This window comes from Sminthopsis crassicaudata, chromosome 3 (assembly GCF_048593235.1).
Source record: "Sminthopsis crassicaudata isolate SCR6 chromosome 3, ASM4859323v1, whole genome shotgun sequence".
In the NCBI taxonomy this organism is placed as follows: domain Eukaryota; kingdom Metazoa; phylum Chordata; class Mammalia; order Dasyuromorphia; family Dasyuridae; genus Sminthopsis; species Sminthopsis crassicaudata.
In genome coordinates this window covers 469,798,664-469,822,563 of record NC_133619.1, presented here as the reverse complement: position 1 = coordinate 469,822,563, position 23,900 = coordinate 469,798,664, and the positions used below count along the sequence as shown (strand labels likewise).

The 23,900-nt window shown below is 32.2% G+C and overlaps 1 protein-coding gene across 1 annotated transcript in view; it reads left to right on the top strand.

Moving 5' to 3' along the window:
* NBEA (neurobeachin) overlaps positions 1 to 23,900 on the top strand; it is a 699,286-nt gene that overhangs the window by 658,048 nt on the left and 17,338 nt on the right. The window contains 5 exon segments of the mRNA XM_074303499.1: positions 3,625 to 3,714; positions 5,763 to 5,955; positions 8,573 to 8,644; positions 11,870 to 12,025; positions 20,196 to 20,366. Of these exon segments, the coding sequence (XP_074159600.1) occupies positions 3,625 to 3,714; positions 5,763 to 5,955; positions 8,573 to 8,644; positions 11,870 to 12,025; positions 20,196 to 20,366 (682 nt within the window).

The following is a 23,900-nucleotide window of genomic DNA, read 5'->3' as shown; positions in this document are numbered from 1 at the left end:
CTGTCTATCTACCCAGGTTACTTATACCTTCGGAATCTACTGCTTATTGTGCAACAAGAAAATGGTATTTACACACATATATTGTATCTAGGTTATATTGTAACACATGTAAAATGTATGGGATTGCCTGTCATCGGGGGGAGGAAGTAGAGGGAGGGGGAATAATTTGGAAAAATGAATACAAGGGATAATATTATAAAAAATATATATATAATAAAAAAAAAAAAAAGAACAAAGTTCTTCGAGGTCATGCTCACATTCACTTCAAAACTTAGCGGGCGCATGGTTTTATCAGTGTAGATCCTTTGCCCTGACATAGATTTCAATTCTTCTATGACTTAAGAGATCTTTATGAGTTATGATAAAAAAAAAAACAATAATTCATTACTTTTTGGTCAGTCTGGTGATGAGTCTTTCTCAGCTTACCTAAGTTGGTCCTTGGACAATAGATTTGTAGTCTTTTAAGCCAAACTTTTAATAGTCTGTCCAGATTGCTAGGTCTTCTCAGTACTTATGCTCCCCTGAGCAACCTCAGTAAAGCCAATTTTATCTCCACAACTAATTTCTTCCAGTGGTTTTCTCAGCTTTTGATAGCAGATGCCTTATTATTTGTCCAATCTTTTGACAAGATTCTAATATTTCTTGTTTCATAGAATCATTGATTTCTATTTTGTGCCTTCCAAGTACAGTTAGTACTTGGGCTTGCTGCCCAGAGTGTCCATGCTGCTTTATCTTTCCCACCCAGAAATCCTCCTCAAGTTTTGGAATATTTTTTTGTCTCTGCAGTATCTTGATATGTTCCCATTTAGCCAACGAATATCAATTAGCTTTTTTTTTTAAAAAGTACTTTTTTCATACATATAGCAAGAATAGAAGTAAACATTTCCCCACAAATACTTTGGAAAACAAGGTTCATGCCTTCAGGGAGAGTTCAGATCTACCCTCAAACATGTACTAGTTGCATAACTTTGAGAAAAACATTTAACCTCTGTTTGCCTTAATTTCTTCAACTATAAAATGGAGCTAATAATAACACCTATTTCCCAGGATTCATGTGAGGATCAAGTGGGATAACATTTGTAAAGTATTATCACAGTACCCAGCACTTAGCCACTTTATAAATGCTAGCTATTATTATTAATAGTAATAATAAGGATCATGCTTCAGAGAGAAACATAATTTAAAGGTTTTGCCTTTGAAATTTTTAAAATATATTATCTATCTAATGCTTCAACCATTAGTTTTACCATGTGCTTGAAAGTATATATAATGAAGTACTGCCTAAGAGGTTTTTTTTAGTAAATGTTATTTGATAACAATGAAGAAATCATATGTTGTCAGAGGAGATCCAAACATTAGCTATATTAATGTTACTATATCCTTTTTTTTAAGTCATTTTGTCAATATGTACTTTGGGGTCTCATAGAAGTTATTATAATAAAGAGGTTTTATGGGTGTTAGCATTCCTTTTCTGAGGGGAAATAGTGTGTTTCTGATTTATACTGTATAATGAGTATCTTTCAGCTCTGTTCTTTTGGGAAATCCTAGATGTGAGTTATACTGTTACCATCAGTAATTATTCCAGGGGTACCAGGGTGAAAGTTATAATAAGCCAAAAAAAGGTGATCAAAGGAGTCTGACCTTCAGATGCTCCTCACACTGACTCTAGTCACTGCACAAATGGATCCAGGGCATCTTCCAATCATGGTGAAAGAAAGGGTGAAACCCCCAAAGCCACAAACACAGGAGGAGTTGTTAAGAGTTAAGTGGAGAAGAAATAAGACAACAATTCTTGCCCTCCAGTTCATACTATCATAGCAGTCGCTAATGTAATTTAAAGTCTTCCTTTTCATGAATAAAATTAAAGCACATTCGAATTAGAAAAATGTGAAATATGCCTTGCTGCTGCATATTTTTAATGAGTATAAACATAGACATCAATCAGTATTTATTATTACAGAGCATTTTGCAACTACCAATACATTAAACTAGGTAATGGGCATTTGCTTTTTATAGAACATTCCTAACCATAAAATTACTGTTTCCTTTTTCCAAATAATTTTTAAATGTTTGTAATACAAATGAATTTAAACATATATACTCCCTTCCCCCACTCCCTTTCATTATCATAAATCTCCCACTAGGCTGCAAAGTCAAAAGATATTTATATAAGTAGAATTTAATTGAGTTAGACTTTGCTTATGAGTGGACACCATGCAAACAAATGTGTACATTAAAATTGGACAGCATTTAGAAATACAATAATTCACTTCAGTGCCTACATAAGGAAAAGATCCAAAGTTCCATTTATGCACCCATTAAAATATGGTGGCTAATGATGCATTCATGTTTAATATTGCTAATAAATTTTACAATTCACATTTTTATTGATAAACATTTTCTTGAAATGTAGTCCAGGCAGACAAATTGTTAAATTTTAACACTTTATAAATGAGAATTGCAGAAGCTGATATAATTAGTTAGTAGCAACACTATATTATAAGAGACTTTCACCAACTTACCTGACTTTTTAAAGCCCTAACTAGTGGTTTTCATATTTCACTTTTATGAGCAACCAAATTGCACACAATTTTCAGGAGAAAATAAGTGTGGTAACAAAATAATGATCATAATAAATACCAAGTTTCTGCTTGTTGACTGAAATTACATACTTATATTTCAAGATAAAATATTTCTCTGTGAGTCTGGCTAATTCACTGAAGTATTTTGCTCTTCAAATTTTAAAGTGTAGAGGAAATTTCATTTAATAATCCCTTGGAAAATTGCACAAAAACATATTTTGTGAAGCATAGAATTCACGTTTATTTAGAGTTAAAATCTAAAAAATATTTTTTTCCACTGGATGTAATAAAATATTGTTACTGTTTCTGTTACTGTTTCTGTCTCCATACGCTTTTAAGAAATAGTGACTCGGGGTGCTTAAAATATTTCCCCTTTTCCCTTTTGGGGAGTTCAATCTACAATCTGATTAAAAATTATAATAGATTTGAATTAGCACTCTCAAAAATAGCAACAAAAAATTCTAAAAGACATAGGCACAATAAGCTACAATAGCATAATATCTTTTTTAAAAAAATAAAGATTTACCAAGATTACATGAATGCATTTAAGAGTCTGTTCTGACATCTTCAGACATTGTTGATAATAATGTGTGATTTGGGGGAGTGATTTTATTTTGTTATTTATTTGCTTTATTTTTCCATTTCTTTCTATTAAGATTCCAGAGGCTTTTTTTATTAGAGATCCTCATACATTTCTTCTTACAAAGGATTTTATTAAGGTATATGTGTTGCAGTTTAGTGTTAAGAAATTTCCCCAATCCTTGGCTGCATGTCATCACAGGTTAACATTCTCACATGTACCCTTAGCTACTGGAAATATGAATGGTTATCTGGATAACTGCAGCATGCTCGAAAAGAGAAGCAAAGCTTGTCGACAAAATACTAACACTTGGATAAGTCTGCGCCCTGGGAGAAGGGCACCACGTGAATCTTCTAGACTTTTTTCATGGCTGACTTGGGATATGCTTGCATTGTCAGAAACTGTGTTGACCTACCTCTTTGATGCATATTGATTATGACAATCACTCTTCTTTTCCTGCAGGCCATGGAGGCACAGATACAGAACTTTGGACAGACGCCATCTCAGTTGCTTATTGAGCCACATCCACCTCGGAGCTCTGCCATGCACCTGGTGAGACATCAGCCTGTAGGAAACTTTTTATTTCCTTTTTACTTGAGTACCTTTTATAGGTCATATGAAATACCTGTTTAGGCAACACTTTTAAAATGCTTTTTAATTCATTCATTTACATCTTAACTGTCCTGAGAGAGAAAAGTTGGATTTATGTATACTTTATTGGATTGCTCTTTTTTGCATTCATGGAAACATTTTACCTTTTACTTATCCTCCATTTTCTGTCTTACCTTTTTGCTGTATAATCAGTGAATTTCGAGAAAAGGAATAAACATTTACAAGTGTTTCTGTGATGATGTGTACATGATAAAAGCAAATGATTAGTGATCTAATTATATGAATTTCTTTTATGAATTTTTTTCCTTTATTCAGGGGAAACAGTAGAGGCATTCTTCTGACTTTAGTCTTAAACAATATAATTTATTCCCAAAAGTAAAATATTGATTTTTTTTCATAAATAGTTTTGATAAAAAGGTCTGTTAGATGCATATATTGATATAGTAAATTCTTTATTTTCAATACCCTTTCAAATTGAAATTTCCTGAGAAACCTAGTATATTTAACAATTACACTTTTCAGTGACTTTTATATTAAGAGTGAACTAATAAAACTGTGTTTACACTGTAGCAAGATACCTGGCCAATTATAGTCAAAGTAAGGTTAAAAAAAAAAAAAAAAAAAAAAAAAACGGGAATTTCAGATTATGGTCCATAACACACATGTAGGCCATCTTCTATTCAATTATTTATTTGGTGATTAAGGCCATACATGCACTAATGATGCATATTTAATCATACTCTTAATAACAGATTCAGGGATCTTGGGATGGGGGGAGATTGCCGTCTGTTTCAATTTTCATCATATTTTGCAATGAAAAGGCAGGGACACCAAGTCAAATGTTTGTGCAAAATCATTATGGCTGTATGCTAAACCATTCACTGGATGAATTTTTTTCTTTGTTGAGACACACCTGATGAACTTTTAGTTAAACATTTTGCTAAAAATTTTCTCTTAGATGAATCAAGTTTCACTGTTAACAAGCTCCTTCCAGATACAGATTAGTTCATTCCTTCTCATAAAGTATTTGAATAGTGTGTTGCAATTAGAACTCAGAATACCCAGTGTAAAGTATTTTCAGTGAATTGTTCTGGGAATCACCGCCAACACTTAATTTTTGAAAAAGTTTGGCAAAGGAGTTTTATTCCCAGGTTAGTCTTCTCAAATTTAAAAAATGCTTATCCTGGAGAAATGCCTAGTCACAATCATTGATTTCCTGGGGGACATTATTAGAACCTAAATTGGTATGGAATTGTTTAGCTAAGAACATTTAAATTTTCTCATTTCCTGTAATGGAGAATTATTAGCTAACTGCAAAGCACCATATCATGAAAGTTTTGCAGATATCAAGCATTAGTAATTTTGAGCATTGTATTTTCCATATCCTTTACACGTAATAGTCACTCAACAGTTATTTGTTGATTTATATGTTTTCAGATACAAAATGTTTATCTTGACACATTTTACTAATAGTTTATAACTATAAATATCAGAAACATAGAAGTTATTCATATGACACCAAAACAACCAAATTCTAAGGTTGTTTTTTTTTTTTTTTAAATAGGTAGTGGGTTTTCTATAGAATGATAAGGGCCATGCTATAATAATGCTTTATTAACTCATTTATTTTCATCAGGGCAAGTGATTTTTAGCCAAATCAACTGAATTTAGTAGTTAATTAGACATCAAAAAGGAGATACTCATAGCTTGACTTTTCATTTTCTTGACTGCTGCATTTGAATTTGTACTGATTATTTTATTTTGTAACCCATGATACTGACTGTGTAAAAACCCTTATAATACTTTCTGAATATGAATCTGCAGGCTTTGTCCTTATGTCAAAGCTCTTCTCTTTCTGTCATATTCCAATTGTTCCATTTTGCGTGTTTGTACCCATACTCTATTTAACCTCATTTTTCCTGGACCTCCTCACTAACTGTGTTATCCCTTCTGTTTCCTTCTGCTTTCCTCTCCTTTCTATTCAACAGTGTTTCCTTCCACAGAGTCCACTCATGTTTAAAGATCAGATGCAACAGGATGTTATAATGGTGCTGAAATTTCCATCAAATTCTCCAGTCACACATGTGGCAGCCAACACTCTTCCACACCTTACCATTCCTGCAGTGGTAACTGTGACTTGCAGCAGACTTTTTGCAGTAAATAGATGGCACAACACAGTAGGTATGTGCTCAAAAGCAAATAATTTATTAAACATTTATTGAGTAGCAATAATTGTTAAGATGAAAGTAACCAAGTGAATTAGAAAAACTGATTATCTGAAAGCTCTTGAAAGTGTTAGGTACACTTTAGCACAGATAAATGAAGTAGATAATTGAAGAAGTTTTAAAAATAATTCAGATCCCTAAAAACATTTTGACTTTAGTAATTTAGAAACATAGAAAGCAACTATTTGGTGCTGTGGATAGAGCACCAGCCTTGTAACCAGGAGGATCTGAGTTCAAATCTAGCCCCAGACACATATTAGGCTGTGTGTAGACAAGTCATGTAACCCCAATTGTCTCATCAGGGGGAAAAACACAACAACTAAATATTGAGTTTATATAAATATGTTTTTATACTTGAATCCTCTGGATAATTGTCTCAGTTTTCCCTCTTCACTTTGGTATTTGTATATATAGTATTCTTTAGGAAGTCATTTTCTTTTTAAATTCCAACCACTACATGAAGTATGGTATATTAAGGCTTTATATTTCCAAGACAGAACTGGATATGACCAAACAATTTGATTAGTCAAATTCACTAATGTTTATTAAAATAACCTCTATCAGTTCCAGCCAAGGATTTCTTTATATACTCAGCTTTTAATTTAAAACTAGACAGCCATCTTTTTCAGCTTGTCTTGTGGAAATTCCTTAAAATGTTTCTTTGGTTGGTATTGTTATCATTACATTTAAGGAGGCAAAGCTTCTTTAATCCATTTTGAAATTATAGTAAAAATGTCACCAAAAAACAGTTGGTTGTTTTTAAGCATGTGCCCCTCACATGTGCACCAGAAATTATAAAGAAGCTAAAAATTAATCCTCTCATATGATGATTTTAGCTAAGCCAAGATCTGATCTATTCCAGGATCTGCACCTTTTCCCATGAGAAGCCAAGAAGAATATTTTTCACCTGGTTTCACCTAGGATCGAGTCAATGAATAGTCAGTCAAAAAGAATTTATTTAGTATTTATTATTTGCTAGGCACTGTACCTAGCACCAAGGATTTAAAAAAAAAAAAAAAAAAAAAGTCTTTACCCTCTAGGAGTTACATTCTAATGGTGGAGAAAACATTCAGACTACAAGAGGATAAACATTCATTTATCCCATTTAGGAACAGAAACAGGAATAAGATAATTGTAGATAATTTGTAAATAATTTACATAAAGAACTTTATATGCATTGGAGTCCTATTTGTCAGTTGTTCCTATTGTTATTGTTGCTTAGTTGTTTCAGTCCTGTCCAGTTCTTTCTGTTGTTATAATTTACTGATTATTACATTATCTCTTGACATGTCATTAACTCAGTATGTGCTTTGGAATTATTCGTTTTTAATTTTCTGCTCATTAGTTTGTCAATCTACAAAATGAAGAAACTATTGACAACCAAAAAGGAAATGATAAAAACTTTAGCCTATTAGTAGACATTGGAAGCCTGAGAAAAATGACAAAAGTATGAAAGATGCTCTTAGAATGCCCAATCATAGGCGGGAACTCTTCGGCAGCCCAGTCCAGGAAACACTGTAAGCCATATATCATGCTATATGGCATTAAATTCAGGTTCCATATATACATTCTTTCCATATTTTTATGGGCAGAATCTATATGCAATTTATTAGGAGAAGAGTTTAAATTACTGTCCCTCCTCGCTGTTATAAAATCAACATAAAAAAGCTTCCTCTAAAACATTGCTGCCATCCAGGAGAATTCAGAACAGAACCAGGAGAACGTTGGTTCATTTACCCTTCTGACACATCCTGGTTGTGGGACAAATTTCTATATTTCTCAGTGTTCTGAACATTTAAGACAGACTGTAAATAAAAAATGCCAACCAGCTTTGGTAGAGAGAATTTCTCATTCAGGAGTTAAAAATACTAGTGAAATTATGGGTCCATTTGCTATTCTTAGATTCCACTCAATATGCTTCTGAATTCTCACTGTCAAGTTTCTTAGAATTTCTTAGAATTATAAATTTCTTAGAATTCTTAGAATGGAATTATTTCAGTATGGAGACAATGAGAAAGTGAAGACTACCTGAACATCCAAAGTAAAGAGAAAATTTTAAGGGAAATCACTGATTGATAGAGACCCAAAAAATTGATCTAAATTATACAGTAGTTGATTCAAAATGGTAAATATCTTAGTTTTTCATATCACTTCACATGTACAGCCATACTTTAAAGCATGGAACCACATCTTTTCATTACATAAGTATAAAATTTATAACATTTTCTCAGCATTTGTGTTATGAAATATTTTTAACAGCCTTTAATGATAACCCTCAAAGGTTATCTATAAAAACAGTATAGTATGCTACTCAAATGTTACACATAAGCATTTTCAAAAACACCACTTAAATTTTATTACTCTTATCCTTAGAGGTAGTAAAATAATTTCACCAAAAGCAGCTATATACATGTATATGTATAGATAAATGAATGAATGAATATATGTGTGTGTGTGTGTGTGTGTGTGCATGTGTATTATGTACATAGTATCTAATCTTAAAAAACTTTTAATAGGTGAAAATCATTTTACATGATAGTTTATAATAATTTTATTTATTCTTTCATCTTTAGGCCTTAGGGGAGCCCCAGGATATTCCTTGGATCAAGCCCATCATCTTCCCATTGAAATGGATCCTTTAATTGGTATGTAAAACTTGAACATATGGTAAAAACATTTCCCAGGACCGTAAGCCTCCATGTTTTTTATATGGTCATATTTTGCATAAAGCCAAATATTATTATAACAAGATTAAATTACAACTCTTAATATATATCCATACAAATGAGTAAGGCATTAAACCTATCTGGGCCTCATTCTTCTCATCTGTAAAATGGAGCAATGGGATGTACTGACATCTAAAGTCCCCTCTAAATCTGTGCTCTCTGATCTGGAAAGAATCTGGGTAACTAGAAAGTACCCCCTAAAGTAGGTGGTGTCCTAAGTAGAAACAGAGAACTTAGGAAGAGGGAAAGGCTTGTTAGAGAGAATTAGAAATAATGAGATCCTTAACATTTGTGATTGGGATATCTATAAGACATCTAGGAGAAGCTATCCAGCATGAGCTGGTAAAATATAACTTGGGTTCAAAGTTATATCTTTTTGATATCTCTAAATATCAAATCTCTAGAAAAGAGTATGAATAGAAAGAGAAAGCCCAGGATAGAGCCCTCAACAAACATCCATGCTAAGGAAAAAGAAGATGAATGATGATCCAGCAAGGGAAATTGAAGAATGAACAAAGAATGAAACAGGAAAAAGCCTGGGAAAGTAGAAAAAGACAAGAAAACCAGGGGAGAAGAAAGTCCAGTTGTGGGTAGTCAATAATATAAAAGGTTGATGAGATCAAAAGAATGCAGTGGATAGAGAGTGTTGGCCCTGAATTCAGGAGGACCCGAGTTCAAATCAGGTCTCAGACACTTAACACTTCCTAGCTGTGTGACCCTGGGCAAGTCACTTAACCCCAATTGCCTCGGAGGTGGGGGGGGGGTGGAGATAAGGTGCAGAAAGTATTTTGGAATGTAGTAATTGAAATCATTTGTGATTCTAAACAGAGCAATTTCATTAGAGAGGTAAAGGGTAAAGCTAATATTTTAGGGTGTTGAGAAGTGAATGAGAGAGGCAAGAAGTGGAGGCACTGGTGGACTTTTTAAAAGTTTGACTGAATAGAAAAGACATAGGATGATAGGTTGTCTTGAAAATGCTCAGTGGGGCTACCACAAAGTTTTAAAAATGAAAATACCAAAGATTTCCATGTTAGGTAGACATTGTTTCTTACAACTTTGGTATATTAGATTATTCCCAGTATAAACTGATTTAAGTTGTGGGGATATATATATATATCTGTCTCCAATGAAGAGGTTCCCTCTAAATCAGCAGAAGCTCTACATCTTACCATCTTAGATGCCTAGGATGACAGCCAGCATGTATAAACATCTGGGTCATCCTGATCACTCTCCTCTCCTCCATATTTCCTCTCCTATAAATTGAAGAGAGGATTTTAATAGAGATAAAAATGAGTTTTCAATTGATCTCATTGTGTAAGCATATTAAAGGAAATTGGGGTGGGGCTGAAAATTATGTAAATTTTATACACTGATGCTTTTGTGGTACATTTAGCAAGTATTAGTTCAGGACTTTACATAAGACATAGCATTACTGGATCACCATTAATAAGGCTAAGGCATGCACTTTGATTTTCTGGTAGTTATAATGGATTTGTATTAACATTCTTTTACTGAACACAAAAGTCATGTATTTGCAAGATAATCAGTCAGTGTTAAGGGGTCAGTATGTGGTCTCAGAACTAATTAGACTTTACTGATCCACAAAAAGACCTGAGTGACCCATCAAGTATGGTTGTTCCTTTTTACCACATACCTACTTGTATCAATATGCATGTTTCCTAGAGGCTGGGGGTTGAAAGAGAAAGTGCAAGGAGGCAGAGAGCCCAAATCATAGGCCACTACTAACTAACCTGAGGAAAGTCATTTAATCTCTGTGAGTCTCCATTTCTCCACAACCTATAGTATTTAATAGTACTAATAATAATATTTGCCCTGGCCTACTTTACTGACTTTGATACTAAAAATCAATAAAATGCTTTGTGTAAACTATGAAGCATATCTAAATGCAAATTATTATTATTATCTCATTATTCTTCTCTGGTCTTTAAGACTAAAAATGAGATAGGATGTAAGCATTTCAGCAGTTACATGAAACCTTTTTACAAAATCCTACTCAAATGCTTTTTAGAAAGAATCAACGTTAACACTAAGGAAATTTTAGGATACTCTGGTATAGTTTGTGATCTAAAAGTCATTGCCATTGTGATTGTCAATCACAGTAGAATGTGATAGAAAAATTAAATTTCCATTAAATACCAATTAGTCAGGCATTAACTATTTTTTACTATTGTCTATCCTTGGATTATTTCACTATTCATTATTTTTAATATTTTTTTTTTAGTTAAGAATATCTTAAAAAGAGCATTTCAATTTAATGAGAGCTAAGGCAGAATGGTAATCTTTTAAACATGTGCATATAGAAGGCTCTAGTTTCTGTTTAAGGATTCAGCAGAGTGACATAGCCTGAAAAAGTAAAGTATAGGGGACAGACAAGCAAAAAGACAGTAAGAAAATCACACTTTCTCTGGGCTCCAGATTTATTTTTATTCAGATTTAATTCTAATGCTATACACTGATACTCTCTATTCTTTCTCTCCCTTGCTTTTTATTTGTTTTTTTTTTTTTGGTTTTTTTATTTCTCACTCAAGCCCATTCTGGAAAGACTTTCTGTTGGTTCATAATCAAGGTTTTTAAAGCTGCTCACCTAAAGCTCCCTATGGGATTGCCCAGAAAACAAATTTTTTGTACAGATTTCTATTTCATACAAAGATTTTTCAAGTGCAATCAGGAAGTAATATTTTGAGATATTTAAATATATTGTCATTATACAAATATGACCAGAGTTAGCATTTACTGATTAACAATTATCTGTTAATAGTTTAATTTTTTTACTGGATACTTTTGATTGCACATATCCAAAAGATGTAGTCAACATTTTTACTGTACTTTAAACACTTCCTTAATTTCTTATTTTTCAAGAGATCTTAATTGCTCTTTTTAAGATATGTGAAATAGTTTTATAATAATTGCCACCACTAGAAAAATAACTGATTTTCTTTAAAGAGAAACCTCAAGATCCAGCAATCTTACATTTCAGAAAGTATCAATACTTTTAAATGTTCATATTTTAAAATATACAACAAATTCACAGTTCATTAAAATTTAAACAGGCATTTTCTTTCATAATTTCATAGTGGAATTAAAAGAGTAATTTACTTATTAACTTTGTTCATTCATTTACAGCAAATAATTCTGGTGTGAACAAACGGCAGATCACAGACCTTGTGGATCAGAGTATACAGATCAATGCACATTGTTTTGTTGTCACAGCAGATAATCGATACATTCTTATTTGTGGATTCTGGGATAAGAGTTTTAGAGTTTATTCTACAGAAACAGGTAAAATCCTTATCTAACTCTAGTCTGCCTTTCAATTAATAAATAAGCATTTATTCAGCATCTATTATGTGCAAAACCCTACACTAAGCTCTGGAAAGACAAAATGAGGCAAAAAAAATTCCCTATCTTCAAGGAGCTTACTATTGAATGGGGGAAAACAAATTGCAAACAAATATATACAAATATAAATAAAAGATAATTTAACTAATGGAATAAGGAAGGATTAATGAAGGCTTCCCATAAAAGAGGGGCTGGTTGGGTGTACTTGAAAGAAAGCTAAGGAGGTTAGTAGTCAGAGTGGAGGAGGAAGAGCATTCCAGTCATGGAAAACAACCAGAAAAAAAATTCTGGAGCAGAAAAATGAAGTGTCTTATTTGTGGGACAGCCACAAGACCACTGTCACTAGAGTGAAGAGTAGGAATCAAGGTACAAGAAGATGGTAGGAAGGGTCTAAGTTGTGCAGGGGTTTGAGTGCCAAAAAGAACACTTTGTATTTGCTCCCTGAAGCAATGAGCCACTGGAGTTTATTGAGTAGGGGGCTGATGTGATCAAGCCTGTGTTTTAGGAAAATAACAGTGGCTGAATGAAGTATGGACTGGAATGAGAAGAGACTTGAGATAGACAGATCCACCAGCAGGCTATTGCTATAGTGCTGGTGTAAAATAATGAGGGCTTGTACTAGAGTGGGACAGTGTCAGAGGTGAGAAGGTATATACATGAGATGTTACAAAGATGAAATTGCCAGGCCTTGGCAACAGCTTGGATATGGGGGATGAGAAAGAGGAAGGAATCTACAGTGACTCCTGGGTTGTGAGCCTGAAGGATTAGGCTCTCTATAATAGCAATAGAACAGGGAAGGAGGTTTTGAGGGTTCAAATTTGGGTTCCTTTTTATTCAAAATTAATCGCAAATGTTGCTGATCTATAAGATTTTACATATTTTATCTTTGATTTAAAAAAAAGTTTAACACAGATAAGTCTTGCTTAATACTATTATCAGTCTAGGAGCTTATAGTTTCATTAAGCACAGTGATCACCTGGAAGGCATTTTCAGAATTTATTTAGATTCTTGATATTTGTTTTTTAGTACATTATTGTACTACACATTAATCCTTCTAATTGAAGATTAGATGGAAGTTCCTCAATTTCATAGTGAAATGAATTTTGAAATACAGAAATTTTTTTCACTTATACTGAGGTCTGAATGTAGTTTGAGCTCAGAAAATAAGTCTATTACAAATATGTATATGGGAAATCAGAATCTTGCTACTTATTTAACTTTTGTCAGCATAGGAAGATTATATATAAATACTGTGTGACTAAAACAATACAGGTTATCACTGAATTGGCTTTATTCCATACAAATTTTACATATAAGCACTATTTTACCTTGTAATTTTATGTTGATTAAGAAAGATGATCAAAGTGTATGGCTAAAGCTAATATCTAAAGTCATTCCTTTTTCAGTAATAATGGTTGAATAAGGTTCTTTTCATTCAGAACAAGTCAGCTTCAACCCTGAGCTCAGAAACTCATGATAATGTTATATATAGATAACAAAAACTATATTTGGTACAGCCAAATACATGGCAATTAAAGTGCTTTCAAGGGAAAACCGCATCTCTGCAATTTATAGTGTGCCAGGCAGCAATGTGAAGAGTACCACATAAAGATCTCCATCATTCCCAGTCAGAGTAGCTTTTCTTATGCAACAATAGCAATAAACAATAAATAAAGGAATGATCATGGGGAATGTTGTAGTAAAATTTTATTTATGGATGCTGAAATTTGAATTTGACACCATTTTTACATCACCAAAAAAAAAAAAAAACACAGATTTTATTTAGATTTTTTAAATCATTTAAAACATAAAAATTGTTCTTAGTTCATGAGCTCACCAAAAAAAAAAAAAAAAAAAAAAAAAAGGAGGGGGTGGGGAGCAGCAGACCAATTTGGCCTACAGGACACAGTTTGTCTTAGAACCAGAAGACAAAATGTAAACAGAAAAAAATCCACTGATCTCCTCAAAAAAAAAAAAAACCCAAAATAAAAAAATCCCAGGAACATGATAGTCAAAACCCAGAGATTACAGGGCAAAGAAAAACACTGTAAGCAACCAGAAAGAATTGTGATTATTTAAACTGATATTAAAAAAGAGAGAGAAAGAAAGAAATTCACCACGTAATGTTACTGTGGGAATAGAGAAGATGGGTTTATCTTCAGAGTAAGATATTGAAGTAGGAAAAAAAAACAAAATCCCATCCTACCCCAAAGAGTAATGTCCAGTGATAACCTGCCCAAAAAGAATTCACAGAATTCAGAAAAGACTTTAAAAATCAAATGAGAGGGATTGAGGAAAAACCAAAACTAAGTAAATAAGAACAATCCAGGAAGAACAAGATTATGAAAAAAGTCAATCAACTAGAAAAGGAGATCCAGAATCTTTTAAGAAATTTGATTCCTTAAAAACTAGAATTAAGGCAGAGCAAGATGGCAGAGAGAAGCAAGGAAGATGCCCGAGTTCTTCCCAGTTTCCCTCTGAAACAATGTTAAATCAAACTTTTAAACAAAACCTGGAGTTACAGAACCCAAAAAATTTGAAGTGAAACAATCTTCTAGCTTAAAATTTCTTGGACTTCAAGAGAGGAGCATAGCCCAACTCAGGCATCGTGTAGTAAATGCAGCAGAAGGCTCTTTGCCATAGTATAGACCAGCAGCAGAGGCCTTTGAGGTCCTCTTAGCCGGTCAATGACCCAGCAGGTCAGCTGTGACACCTCTTAACCAAATGCAGAAGGCAAATTGTGAGACCCTGTGTCCCAGCACAACAAGCAGGATTAAGCCAGGCCAAGCAAGCACAGGGGGGAAAACTGGCAGCACCTCAAGACTAGTTGGACTCAAGCTCAAAAGATTCTCTTGGAAGAGGTAAAAAGGATTTTAAAAATCAAAAGAGGGAGAAGAAATTGGTAAAAGAAATGAGAACGATGGAAGAGAATTATGGGGGAAAAAGTCAACAGCTGGACAGGAAGCACAAAAATTGACTGAAGAAAACAAGATAATTAAAAGATATATTTGGTGAAATGGTAGGGAGGGAAGTAATAGTGAAGAAAATACTCCTTAAAAATTAATTTGGTAAAATGGAAAGAAATATACACATACACACACACACACACACACACACACACACACACACACACACACACACACACACAAAAAAAGATTTGGCAAAATGGGGGACAGGAGGAATCCAGGGACAAAACAACTCCTTTAAAAATAGAATTTCTGAAGTAGAAAGGTAAAAAAGACGACCAAAGAAAATAATACATTAAAAATTAAAATTGAACAAGTGGAAGTGGATGACTCAATGAAATATCAAGAATCAGTCATATAAAATTTTAAAAAATGAAAAAATAGAAGAAAATGTAAAGTAAAAAAGAAAATGTAAATAGAAGAAAATATAAAATAATTCATTGGAAAAATAATTGATCTGGAAAATCGATCCAGTAGAAATAATTTATTAATTATCCAATAAATTAGACTACCTGAAAATCATAATCAAAAAAGGAGCCTAGACACCATCCTTCAAGAAATCTTCAAGGAAATTTTCTCTGATGTCTTAGAACCACAGGATTAAATAGTCATTGATTACCTCACTGATTACCTCAAGAACTTCAAATGAAAACTCCAATGAATATTGTAGTTAAATTCCAGAATTATCAGATAAGGAGAAAACACTGCAAGAAAGAAAAATGCAAATATCAAAGAGCTAATCAGGATTCCCCAGGACTTAGAAATTTCCACATTAAAAGATCAGAAGACCAAGAGAAGCATAAAAAGGTGAACAAGAAAGGAAAAAAGATGTTATTTAAAGGTTAAACTATTTATATCTCTGCATGGGAAGATGATCCTTGTAAATCTTGAGATTTGTATCTTTGCAATTAGGGCAGTTAGAAGGCATATACATAGAAGGTGTGAGTATAAGTTGACTGTTGTGAAAATGTAAAAAAAAAAGGCATTAAGAAATGAAAAAAGGATTGTATTGGGAGAAGGGAAAAGGGGAGAGAAAATGGGGTAAATTACATCACATAAAGAGGCACAAAAGATCTATTACAATAAAAGAAAAGAAGGAAGGGAGATGAGCTTTGTTTGAATCTTAATCTCATCTGATTTGGCTCAGAAAGTAAAACTCACATACCTTATCAGGTATAAATATTTATCTTACCTTAAAGGGAAGTGGAAGAGGAAAGGGAAAAGAAAAATTGAAGAGGGAAAGTGATAGAAAGCAAAGTAGAAAGGGAAGGGAGAGTAAGAAAAGGAGGAAATTATAGAAGGGAAAGCAGATTGAGGGAGATGGAGATCAGAAGCAAAATACTGTTGGTGACAGAAACAGCAAAAGAGAGACAAACATATAAACAGGGAAAAACAGGATGAAGGGAAATACAGTTAGTAATCATAACTATGAATGGAAATGAGATGAGCTCTCCCATAAAACAGAAATGGATAGCAGAGTGGATTAAAATCCAGAATCCACAATATATTGTTTACAAGAAACATATTTGAAGCAGAGAGATATACCCAGAGTAGAATGTATTATGCTTCAGCTGACGTAAAATAAACAAACAAAAACCAAATGTTAAAAAAAAAAAACAAAAACAGGGGGGACAATCCTAATTTCAGACAAACCAAAATAAAAAAATCAAATTAAGAGATAAGGAAGAAAACTACATCTTGCTAAAAGATACTATAGATAATGGAAGGAATATCAATGCTAACCATATGAGCATAAGAGGTACAGCATTTAAACTGTTAGGGATCTCAACCTTCCTCTCTCTGAATTAGATAAATCTAACCACAAAATAAACATGAAAGAAGTTAAGGAGATCACAAAATTTTTAAAAAGTTAAATATGATAGACCACTGGAGAAAACTGAATGGAGATAGTAAGGAATATACTGTTTTCTCAGTGGTACATGGCACCTACACAAAAATTGATCATATATTATAGTATAAAAACTTTACAGAAATACAGAAAGGCAAAAAAAATAGCAAATGCATCATTTTCAGATCATGATGCAATAAATAATTATGTATGATAAGGGGCTATGGAAAAATAGACAAAGAATAATTGGAAAGTTAATAAACAAATCCTAAAGAATGAGTGGGTCATACAACAAATCATAGAAATAGTAATTTCATTGCAAGAAAATTTCAATAATGAGACACATACCAAAATTTATGGGATGCAGCCAAAGCAGTTCTTAGGGGAAATTTTATTTCTCTATATGCTTAAATGAATAAAATAAAGAGATCAATGAATTGTTCATGCAACTAAAAATGTTAGAAAAAGAAAAACAATTTAAACCCCAATTAAATATCAAGTCAGAAATTCTGAAAATCGAAGGAGACACTAAATATTGAAAGTAAGAAAAGTTTTGAAGTAATAAATAAGAGTTGGTTTGTATGGGGGGACACAACAAATAGATAAATCTTTTGTTAATTTGATTAGAAAAAGAAAACCAAATTACCACTTTAAAAAAATGAAAAGAGTAAACTAGCCACCAGTAAAGAAAAAATTAAAGCAATAATTAGGAGCTATTTTGCCCAACTGTATGCCAATAAATTCGATAATCTAAGTAAAATGGATGAATATTTTCAAAAAACATAAATGGCCCAAATTAGCAGAAGAAATAAAATATTTAAATAATCCCATTTTAGAAAAAGAAATTGAAAAAGCCATCAATGGATTCCTTAAGAAAAAAAATCTCCAAGATCAGATGGACTTAGAAGTAAATTCCACCAAACATTTAAAGAACAGTTAATTCCAATACTATATTAACTATTTGGGAAAATAGGCTAAGAAAGAAAGAGTCCACTCAGATTCCTTTTATGACACTAATATAGAGCTGATACCAAAGCCAGGAAGAGCCAATACAGACAAAGAAAATAAGACCATATTTCCCTAATTAATATCCATGCAAAAATCTTAAACACAGCATTAGCAAAGGGATTATAGCCATTTATCACTGGGACAATACACTATGACCAAGTGGAATTTATACCAGAAATGTAGGACTGATTCAGTATCCAGAAAAGCTATCAGCATAATTGCCTATATCAATAATAAAGCTAATAGAAATTATATGATTATCTCAATAAATGCAAAAGAACTTGACAAATATAGCACCCTTTTCTAATTTTAAAAAGTACTAGAGAGGATGGGAATAAATGAAATTTTCCTTAAAATGTCAAGTGGCATTTATTTAAAACCTTCGGCAAACAGAATATGAGGATAAGTTGTGGAAGCATTCCCAGAAAGATTGGGTTGAATCTAGGATGCCCATTGTCACTATTTTTCAATGCTACACTAGAAATGTTAGCTTTAGCAATAAGAGAAAAAATAAATAAATTAAAGGAATTACAGTAGGCAATGAGGAAAGAAAACTATCACTCTTTGCAGATTATATGATGCTATGTTTAGAGAATCCTAGACAATCAATTAAAAAAAACTACTTAAAACAACTTTAGTAGAACCATCAGCATTTCTATATATTACTAACAAAACCTAGCAGCAACAGATAGAAAGAGAAATTCCATTTAAAATAACTGTAGATAATTTAAAATATTTGGGCATCTACATGCCAAGACAAACCCAAGAACTATATGAACAAAATTATAAAACACTTTTCACACAAATAAAGTCAGAGCTAAACAATAGGGAAACTATAGATTGTTCTTGGGAAATACTAGCTAATATAATAAAAATGACAGTACTACCTAAATCGATCTATTTGTTCAGTACCATATGACCAAAAAAAATTATTTTGTAGAGCTAGAAAAAAATAACAAAAATCCTCTGGAAGAACAAAAAGTCAAGATTATCAAGGCAGGAGGAGAGGATTGCAAAGGAAAGTGGCCTAGCCATACCAGACCCAAAACTGTATTTTAAAGTGACACTTATCAAAACTATTTGGTCCTGGCTAAGAATTGAGTGATAAATCAATGGAACAGGTTAGATAAGACACAACAGTCATGGAGTCAAATTTATAAGAATACAAGTCATTCTCACAATTAATAAATAGTAAAGGATATGAACAATTTTCAGTTGAAGAAATTAAAACCATCAGTAATCATGTGAAAAAAATGCTCTAAATCATTATTGATTAGAGAAATGTAAAGTAAGACAACTCTGAAGTACCACCTTACACCTTTCAGATTAACTAAGATGATGGGGGAAAAAAAGCTTTAATTTAAAAAAAAATTTTAATAAAATAGAAACAACAATTGCATCTATCTTCTGGAGGTGTTGTAAGGATAATATGAGTTAACATTTATAAATTACTTTGTAAATAAATCTTAAAGCTTTAAAAAAAAAAAAAAAAAAAAAAGAATGAAACCTTTTTTTGAGGGAGGAGAGCATTACCCAATGTAGAAATTTCCTTTGCTTGACCATGCATGTTTATAACAAAGGTTTTGTTGGGGGGGAGGAAGAGTTTGGGAAGATTTTTTCTTAATTAAAAAGGTTATTTTAGAAAAGATAGAGTTGATATGACAGACTTAGCTTTTCTCAGCAATACAGTGATCCAAGACAATTCTAATAGAGTTGGAATAGAAAATGCCATCTGCATGCAGAGAAAAAACTATGAAGACTGAATGCAGATTATACTGTTTTCATCTTTTATTGGTTTTTTTTCTTTCTTGTGCTGCTTCCTTTTCATTTTGATTTTTCTTTCCCAACATGGCTAATCCAGAAATATGTTTAAAATTACTGTACATATATAGCCTATACCAGATTGCTTGCTGTATTAGAGGGGAGGAGGGAAGGAAGAAAGGGGGGGGGGGAATGGGAACTCAAAATCCACTGTATTGAGCCTGTTTCAAGAAAAACAGACTTAATGAACCACAGGATTCCCTGAGGCTCGCCAGTCCCAAATTTCAGGAAGAAAAGTCCTTATAGTATTATATTACTTTAACATCTACTTCCTGAAATCTAGGAATTGACCATTTATTATCACTTTTCAGAAATAAGCATACATCCCTATCTGGAGTTGGGCTGATATGTATATTTATTGATTGATCTCTAGTCTTCTTTCCCCTTATTGCAATGGAATCAAAATATGTGTAATAATATTTTTTAAAAGCAGTAAATACAAATGAACTTGTTATTTTGATTACAGGGAAATTAACTCAGATTGTATTTGGCCATTGGGATGTAGTCACTTGTCTGGCTAGATCTGAATCCTACATAGGAGGAGATTGCTATATTGTGTCTGGATCTCGAGATGCTACTCTCCTGCTCTGGTACTGGAGCGGAAGACATCATATTATAGGAGATAATCCCAATAGCAGTAAGTATTGTATATAAATTGTCTTATCAGAGAATTAATTTTTACATATCCTGCCGCAATTTTCTAGCTAGCTATGATAAATATTTTTAAATGAACAACTAATTGGTAAAATTAATTTAAAGCTATTAATAATTTTATTATTAAGCTACTATTTTTAGTCGAGTACCTATCAACTATGCAGGCAAGTCAGATTTTAAATATCCATATAGTGGTTAATATAAATAATAAAGAGTACTTTATTAAGTAATAACACATCAAATTGCTTGCCTTCTTAGTAAGGGGGTGAGGGAAAGAAATTTAGAACTCAAAATTTTTAAAAACAGATTTTTTAAATATGTACCTTCTGACCATTCTATACCCATTCTATATGGGTACAAAATGATGACTAAGTGGATAGCCAGTAGAGGAGTACTTGAAAGTCCTTCTAAGATAGCTTGATTAAGCATAGCTATTGCCCTGCCACCAACATAGTTGGCCTTTGAAAGTAGTTGGGATACAACCTCAGAATCCCTCAAAAGCTCCCCTTGCTTATGAAAAGCAGAGTGGAAAAGCAGTAACCTTTTAGGAGTGATAGCAAAACAGGAAAAGATGAAAATACAGGAGAGTGATAACCAAAGAAAAAGACAGAGAGATAATTGGGGAAGTTGTGATATAAAAATACTTTGCTAAATAGAATATTTTCAAGATTTAACACTATTGTTATGTGGACCACAACATAGCATTCTCACTCTGTTGTTGTTTGTTTTCATTTTGTTTTCTTTCTTAGTTGTTTTTTCCTTTTTGATCCAATTTTTCTTGTGCAGCAAGATAATTGAATAAATATGTATACATAGATTGGATTTAACATGTCTTCTAGGGAAGGAGGGGATAATTTGGAACAGAAGATTTTGCAAGGATCAATATTGAGAAATTACCCATGCATATGTTTTGTAAATAAAAAGCTTTAATAAAAAATAAATTAATTTTTAAAAATTAAAAAAATCCACTTGTTTCTGAAAACATGCACATTATGCACCCTCCCTATGAGTGAATGGTCATTGTCAGATGTAGTTAAAGGTTATATATGATTTCCAAGGTTCTATGTTTATGAAAACTATGATTTTTATATGTGTTTACATAATAACACATACATACACACACAAGTTAATGCAATTTTGGGACAACCTGTTGCAAGTGTGTGTGTAAAAAATAATGTATTAAAGGAATGTGTGTGAAGATAATGAGAGAAAAAAAATAATTTATTGATCCCTTACCTAGAAATGTGAATCACAATGTTACTATTGATTTGGGATATATACAATACTATTATGAAAATCATAAAGGCTAACATCTTAACAACTTCATATGCTTCTTTCTAATCTCATTTTTAAACAAGTTTTCTAAAAAGAAATTTTAACCCTTCATTTAGGCAAACTTCTAGATTTGACTTTTTTTAACTTATGACAGATTTATCATGCTCAAGTACTGATATATACATAACTTCAGATTATCTCTACACTGATTTTCAGAAGTTTGCTTCAAATAATACTAGTTTTAAATCTTAATTTATTAATTAAAATTAAATTACTACATCATACATGTAATATGTTACTATATCTGTTACATGTAGCATGTGCTCCATGTGTGTATATATTTTATATGTATGTATATTTAGATAGATACAACTAATGAGTAGGAGTTATTAGTTTTTTAAAAAACAAATGTATAGCAATATAGGATAAATTCAATTAAGTAGATCTTTAGAATTAAGCTACAAAATGATGCAAATCAGAAAAGGATTAGTTTCTTAAAAGCTGTCATCTGGTAGCAGAGATAAGATATTGTATATAATAGACTCCAAGAAGGTGAAGAATTCAAAGAAAAATGTCAGATTATAGTAATTATCTGGGATAGCTGCTACTATGATCTTTTAACCAAAAGATAGTTAAATTATTGGCTTTAGCTCCTGTGCAGCCAATTATCAAGAAAAGTTTTAAAAGATATTTATTCCATTTAAATTAATAATGTTCATAAAGACCTGCAAGTTCTGAAGAGAAAATATGTAAATGCCAGTAAGTTTTTTTTAATGAATATATGTAAATTTTACTAAAAATGCCACAGTTTAATAAATCATTTTCATAGTGGTATATAACATATAAGTATCTTTCATTTAGTCAGATCATCCAGGTACTTTTATATCTACATATCATAAACTATAACTTTTCCTATTTAAATTCTGCAGCTATTTATGAATTTGTATCATTTAACTTACATCTGTCCCATTTTATTCAAACAGAAATCTCGACTAAACTTTAATGTTATCATATTTAGCTACTGACTTGTATTTTATGGTCTATCATGTAAGAAACCATTTCACAGAATAATCAGGATTGAACAAATTTTTAATTTAAGGAAAAATAGCCACTTATGAAGCTGCTTTTCCCACTGTGAAACAAAGTATCTATTCATTTGAATATATATTGCCTGAATCATAAATTGTTGCCATCTCATATCAACAAATATTTAAAGAGCATAAACAACATACACAGGTACACATCAGATCCATATTGAATATTTCTTTAAAATTTGTATTTTCGTGAATAACCATTTTAGCCATTAGAACAATTAAATTAAAATATGGATTAAATTGAGATGTTAGTTGTTCAAGTGTTTAACTCTTCAGTTTGCCTCTCTTATCTATCTCATTGTTTCATTGTTTAGAGGGGTTTTCTAATATAATGCTCTGCTATGAAAAGTTGTCACAAGATCTGTAATTCTCTAGGTATGAATCCTTAGGCAGAGATAGCATTCTAGCAAGCATCTCAGTGTTAGATTTGTCTCTCCTCCTTCTCTGAAAATGTTCCCTCCACCTCTCATTCCCATTGCCTCCTCTAAATTGCATTTCCACCTGGACTAGCAAAGTCCTGTGGTTAACAGTTTTTAGAGAGACAAAGTTTAAAACAAAGAAATGTAAATAGCTTTCCCTCTGCCCAGAAGGAAAAGTCAAGGGAAGAAAATGAGACACTGGATTACTACTTCCTTGGAAAGCTATGTAGTACAATGGAAAAATCACTGACTTTAGAATCAGAGGACATAGCTTCAAATCTCATCCTTGAGAATTACTGCTTGTGTGATCATGGGCAAGACATTAACTTCCCAGGGCTTCAGTTTACTTATCTATAAAAATCAACTAGATGGCTTCCAAGATTCCTTCCAGTCTTAGCTCTATAGACCTAAGATTCTGTGATTGTAAATTCAAATACACAAAGGACCAAATCAGCTGTTTACAATGTCTATATCAGTAAAATATCAAGCAAAAAAAAATGTTTTTTATTAAGTCACAGTGTAAATAAATTAACTGCCTTTACAATGATCTAGTCAGGTGTCTTAGGATAAACACAGTTACTGTACACAAAAAGCTTACAATTTTAAGATATTTTTTCCCTTTACTGAAAAGTAGTAAGTCAAAACTCTGGGCAAATTTACTTTCCCCCTTAACCATATTAACACTTTAATGACTTCTGGATAGATTTAAAACTTACACCCTGTTTGTCA